The sequence below is a fragment of the Anguilla rostrata genome, chromosome 4 (assembly GCF_018555375.3).
Source record: "Anguilla rostrata isolate EN2019 chromosome 4, ASM1855537v3, whole genome shotgun sequence".
In the NCBI taxonomy this organism is placed as follows: domain Eukaryota; kingdom Metazoa; phylum Chordata; class Actinopteri; order Anguilliformes; family Anguillidae; genus Anguilla; species Anguilla rostrata.
In genome coordinates, this window is record NC_057936.1 from 48,759,877 (window position 1) to 48,766,521 (window position 6,645).

At 40.1% G+C, this 6,645-nt stretch overlaps 1 protein-coding gene across 1 annotated transcript; it reads left to right on the forward strand.

The window, feature by feature from the left end:
* Nucleotides 1-2,170: 2,170 nt before the first annotated feature.
* On the forward strand, nucleotides 2,171-4,667 carry sox17 (SRY-box transcription factor 17). The gene is made up of 2 exons (XM_064332917.1): nucleotides 2,171-2,741; nucleotides 3,398-4,667. Exons 1-2 carry the CDS (start codon nucleotides 2,444-2,446, stop codon nucleotides 4,282-4,284), a joined length of 1,185 nt encoding a protein of 394 aa, XP_064188987.1. The 5' UTR covers nucleotides 2,171-2,443; the 3' UTR covers nucleotides 4,285-4,667.
* Nucleotides 4,668-6,645: the final 1,978 nt, after the last annotated feature.

Genomic DNA, 6,645 nt, shown 5'->3' on the forward strand with positions numbered 1-6,645 from the left:
CAACTGCAACATCTGAGGGAACAGGGGGAAACTGCTTATAGAGCTATACAGAACTAAGTTACACTAGTTCCATGTACTATTTCATACAAATAAACCATCAATATATATGAAATACCTGTAGCTATAACCATTTGAAATTGCAAATGTTTCGCTCACTTGCACATGTAATTTAAATGCACTTTGATAATACCATATGATGAACCATATACAGCCACATTTTGGACACCTTCAACTACTGTGGTGTGAGCAGTCATTTCCTCCTCTCTTTCCATTGCATATACATATGAATATGAAAGGGCTCCAGCAAATTATATATAAAAGTCTGTTTCTTTAACATTCTCAAAGATGACAGTCACCTTTCTTAAATAGACGGGAGGACTGATAATGTTACTTTCCTGGTAATGTATAAGACTTCCTTTCAGATCTCAGAGATTAGCCCAATGCCCCACACACTGAGCTACAGGAAGGCAGAATTCAGGAGGCGAGATGATGCGAACAAACTCTCCTGGATCGACTTTTTAACCCCATCTTCACCTGTAGCAAGGCTGACTTGTGAGAAGACTTTGATGTGTCTTTCCATTGTTCCCTCTGCTTGTTTTAACCAACCCCCACTCCAACCCAGTCCACCATTACCCCATGTCCTGCTTCTATCAGGACTAGGGTGAAAGATGACTCAGAAACCCTTTGTGATGCTACCTGAGGAGAGACAATTCCAAATTCATTAAGGTTATGCATAATATATTGAGTTTAGGTTCAGCTGCAACAGGCTATTGGAATGTTTCAGATCGCCTCCATTCCACAGAAAGAGGAACTCTGACTCGACTGTTTTGCGTTGATTGCTTATTGGCAGTTAGTCCTGCACCCAATCATACATTACTGACAACTTGCCGATTGGAATGCAGACAGAAATATTTTGAGATCTGGCAAAGCTACTCTCTCCCAAATCTGTGACTTAAATCTGTTGGCATAGACCAATGTGTATGCGCATAAACTTGTCGCCGACAGGTTCTGGCACATGGGATAAACTGACGGTATCTTGTACGGAATGCAATATACATAGAATCATTAAAAGGTGAGAATGGCGTGGGGTAGTATTAATGTAGGCGCCAATGGTCCCTATCTCCAAAAATGCCTTAACTATCAACATACCTTTTATTCCTTTAGGAGGTGTGATGCTCTTTACAGACAACAAAGAGTGTTAGGCGAATGTTTATTTAATTGCTTTCGACTGTTTGCAAATGTAGACTGAAAATGTACCTTTCTTTTTTTATTTATTTTATTATATATATTCCTTAATTAACAAAGTGTTTGTTCTCCGTTACCAGGTCCATCCAACAGTAGCCCAATCTCGCCCCCCCTCATTCTCACGGCATTAACAGCGGCATATTGATATGAGGGCATGAAAAAATGGCATAAACAAGCAGGGCTACATGGTCTCTCCAAGTTTCTAACACGTACACCGACTTCCTTAAATTAAGATAATTAAATTAAAAAAATTCAATACAAAAGTTACATAGTAGGGCTACGTCTATAGCCGATAAGCAAATGGTATACAATGTTTCCTACGACGAAACCAACAGGTGCGCTAAGTATTTGAATACTAATGTACTGTCTACGATACATTCATGGTAAAGGGTGCAAACTGATGTGGAAGACACTGGATGCAGCTTTCATCTAGTGTAGGCTAGTACAACCAGGTGCACAATATATGCCTCTTCTTGGCGAAAATACTTGAAAAGCTTATGAACTACTTTCAATGTGTCGACATTCCACGTTTCATCTTGAGGAGACTGATTTCCACGAAAACTAATCTGTTATAAGGTTCAAAACAGATTTGACTGAGTGGCTGTTTTTGTGCATGCTTATCAATGCACGAGGAAATTATTATTCTTTGATGCTGAAAAAAAATCACAACCAAACAATCACGGTCTTCGGTTCGCTTAGATATTTCGGCTTCTTTTGAAATAATATGGATTGGTTCATTTAGAGAGAGCCGGGGACAGTCCCCCTCCCTCATACACGAACGGACTGTAACTTGTAACGTGTCTCAACAGGGGGCAACGCTCCCGAAATGGTTAACATGCGGAGTAACTCCAACTTCTTACACCTTTGTTGGAACAGACCCTCCCACTCGCCGTGATTGGCTGTTGATACTGTTAAAGTACCTCAAGCCTCACAATGTGACAGGCAGAATAGAAACTACTACTGCCGGGGGAAATCATCCACTGGTTTTCTACGCGTCGCAAGAGACTTCTACTATTCAAATAAAATCGGTATGAGTAGTTGACAGTTATCTTGAGCCTTTTAAAACTGTTTTGTCTTAATTTTTTAACTAGCTACGAGCATTTGTTAACCGTATTTTTACTGCAGGCTACGCGTTTTCCTTTTTCAAATCAGACAAAAAAGTTGCTGTTCAGTCTCAGCAGCTTGGAGCTGGACAGAAATGAGCAGTCCTGATGCTGGGTATGCAAGTGACGATCAGACCCAGGCAAGGTGCGCGATGTCAATCATGATGCCTGGTATTGGACACTGTCAGTGGACAGACCCGCTCAGTCCTTTGGGGGAAGCGAAGATTAAAAGCGAATCATGTTCTACGGGCTCTGGGAATCAAAACAGAGGGAAAAGCGAACCGCGGATCCGTCGACCTATGAATGCGTTCATGGTGTGGGCTAAGGATGAACGCAAGCGTCTGGCACAACAGAACCCTGATTTGCACAACGCGGAGTTGAGTAAAATGTTAGGTGAGTTGCCTAATATCACATCTACCACAGAGGTCAATATTCTACATTTTGAATGTTAATACATTCGTTTACGGAGTTGATATGCGCGCATCGGAAATTATATTTTTTTTGTATTTTTAATTAACGTAAAATGTTGCTAACATGGAGATTAATTTTACCAGAAGCTTAACGACGATTAAATGTATGTTCATGGATGACCGTTTTGCAAAGGTTGGGCTTGATTATATGTAAAGTAACACGATATTACTAAATGTACTGGTAAAAAAATTTTTTTTTACTGGTTCTACGGAAGAATATGTAACTCAAATGAGCACATTACCTTTGCAATACATTGCACTTCCAGTAATACAAAAATAATAATGTTTGTATACGCGATTGAATTCTAGCTTATGTTTAAACTAGAATTGTATTATATTTGTTAAAAAAAAATTAAAAAAAGAGTTTTACCAGCAGACTACATATACTAGGCCTACTCTCAATTACATTGGTTGGATACTATATATTAGCACGACCACAATTAAAGTAATTTTCATTTTAAATAATGACATTTTAAATAATCTTCAAGTCATCTGTAATATAATGAGCTCTTTTAGAACACCCTACCAGGTTACATAACTTCTTCCAAATCTTACCAGAATTTTGCTCTTGTGCTTCAGGAAAATCTTGGAAAGCACTGCCGGTCACCGAAAAGCGCCCGTTTGTGGAGGAGGCTGAGCGCCTGAGGGTACAGCACATGCAGGACCATCCCAATTACAAGTACCGGCCCAGACGGAGGAAGCAGGTTAAGAGGATCAAGAGGCTGGACTCTGGTTTCCTGGTGCACGGCGTGGCTGACCACCAGGGCTCAGGCCTGGGGAGCGACGGCCGGGTGTGTGTGGAAAGTCTGGGCGTGAACTACCACGAGCACAGCTACCAGGTCCCGAGCCAGCTGTCTCAGCTCGGCCACTACAGAGAGCCCCAGGGCATGGGGGCCCACTTTGAGTCCTATAACCTGCCCACGCCTGACACCTCCCCCCTGGATGTTGTGGAGAACGACTCCGTCTTTTTCCCTCCGCACGCCCAGGAAGACTGCCACATGATGCCCACATATGCGTACCACCCGCAGGCCGCCGCAGAGTATCCCACCCAGGACCACCACGGCAACCCTCTGCTACACAGACATCTGCCCCCAGCCGAGCAGGCAGGCCAGGCCGGGTCCTTGTCTGGTTACGTCGGCTGCCCAAACCCCCTGGCCATGTACTACAGCCAGCACTGCAACTCTGGCAACCCCAAACGCCACCAGGGCCACCAGGGTGGACAGCTCTCGCCCCCACCCGACTCCCACTCCGCCGAGAATGTGGAGCAGATGCACCAGTCGGAGCTCCTGGGAGACGTGGACCGGAACGAGTTTGAGCAGTACCTGAACTCCTCCGTGAGGCCGGACCTCGCTGGCTTGTCTTTCGGCAGCCACGAGCCCAACATGGCTGCTCCGGAGAGCCTCATCTCCTCCGTCCTCTCTGATGCCAGCACAGCCGTGTATTACTGCAATTACAACAATGCATAACTACTCCTTCCCCCCCACACACTCTGTCTGGCTAGAAGAAATGCATCCAAATTGTCAGTACTGTGCCAGTATATTATTTACATAAAACCACTCTGCCTCTGAAGCAAACATAGGCAGAAATGATTACTTAATGTGTGTGTTTTTACAAATGACGGAAGTTTAAAAATGAAATGTCTCACCATAAAGTCAACCCTGAAAGCATTGGAATGAAATGTTCACATACTTTGCCCATTTGGCTGCTTATTTGCATTAAAATCTCTCAAAAATACAGGAAATCTGTAAATAACTTTTTGATTATGAAACAAATGTACAGTATTTGTAAGGTGTATGTATAGGTATTTTATACTTTTGCACTTTTGAAAATAAAAACATGAATTGAAAAAGCTATTTTTTGTTTGTGTTCATCACTCATCTGCTGCCTCAATTTCTGGCAGGTAGACACAATATTATTAGTCATTTATTTGTCCTCTAAATAATTACTCTACATTTTATTAAAGAAAATACAGGCTAGTAATTTATAATTTTGAAAATACTCAAAAATCATTGCATTGAAGCTTACAAAGATGGAGGAGTGCATAGCATAATCAGCAGTAAGGATTGGAGATGCTTTTTGGAAGTACCACAAATTTCTATGGATCAGAACAGCATGACCACTCTGATAGATTGTGGTCCATAGACTTACTACAGTGCACAATGCAAATCTGCTGACAATCTATGGTAAGTTTCATAGTACAGTATATTTTTAGTTAAACTATTTAGTATTAAATATTGGCTGATGATTATCATTCTAAAAAATATAGAACATGAAGGTAAATGCTATTACAGCGAGCCTATCACTGCTAAATCTGACAACAGTGGTATAAGAATTGTTAAATGGCTATTAAATCCTGAGGCATGATACGTATGGCTATTGGCATTCAGACAAATGTAAACAGACTGTGATAGTAGTTAAATATCATACCATCTCAGATAAAAGTAGCTGTATGTTTTTATTTGCTCGTTCAGGTTTTAACAGCAGATTACTTTCTCTGAGTGGCTAATCTTTAAAAGTCTAAGCATGTCATGTAATGAATGAATTTTACTGCTGCTCCACACATTTACAATATAGCCTTTCATTTTAATTCAACTGGGGAAAAAATAATCATTAAAGTGTGAATGAACAAAACAAATAGAGAGGAAGCAAGAGAGAATGAGAAAGAAAAACATCTAATTCTAATGAACTGTTAACTCAAATAATAATATTCATGCAACAGCTGTAGTTACTTGTGGATTTTACCCGTCTAAGTGTCTGAAACAACTTCCTGTCCTGTACTGTGGCAGTCATATTAGCCCTTGATTTTTCTTGTCTTGGTACATGTTTTTGTTGCTGGGAAACAATTTATCTGGCTGGCATCCTGTTTGAAATGATTTTAGTCTTTCCTGATAAATAAATGCAGGGGATGAAATATTAGTGTATTCACTGAACGTATATCAAACAGCATGCCTTTATTTGTTAAGAATTGAAAACCTATGCTTCCTTTTTTATGGGGGGGGGGGGGGGGGGGGGGTGGTTTTTATCAGGCCGTGAATAGTTTGATAGTTTGAGGGAGATGTTTTACCATTGTTTGTGGATACAGATGTCACAATATGAAATAATTTAGGGAGAACAGAAAACAGTCATTATAAAACATAATCAAAGAAGACGTTTAGCTTATCACTTTATTATACCAAGTAAAAATGTAGGCTATATGTTTTCAAAACCTACTTGCATTTAACATCTGGCAGAGAAGTTTGGGAACTTTTGCATTGAGACAGGGATAGCTATTGGTTTCCTGCCAGTAGGCTAGTCTAATATGCCTATATTCATACATTTAACGTTCTATCTATCTGCTCTTCAATAACATATACAGAAGTTGTTAATTTTGATTCCATAAATCTTTCTTTATAGTCCATTTTTCACTTAGTAGTTAATTCTTCTTTTATATATGCTATTACTCCCACTTGGAATTTTATAACACAGAATTTCCCTTTGCAAGGTCAGTTTTGAGAAATATATTAGGAGACTAAATATATGAGGAAACTAATATGTGAAATGATCCCATTTGGAAGTGGTGTTTTGTGCAGCCAATTTTGTCATCAATGCACAAATTGAGGCTTATAGTATTTATTTATTTATTTATTTATGTCTGTGTTCATATTAATTTATGCATCAAATTGTCAATGCAAAATGAACCCCTTTGCTTATGCAATAGTTTCAAAATTAAAACAAGTCTGGCTAGCTGTTTCCATCTCACCCTTATAGGTTCACGGTTTTTAAAGGAAGTGCAAACAGTCTTTTTCTGTAGGGTCACTGACCCTGGCCCCAAAAATCCTTTTTTAGTA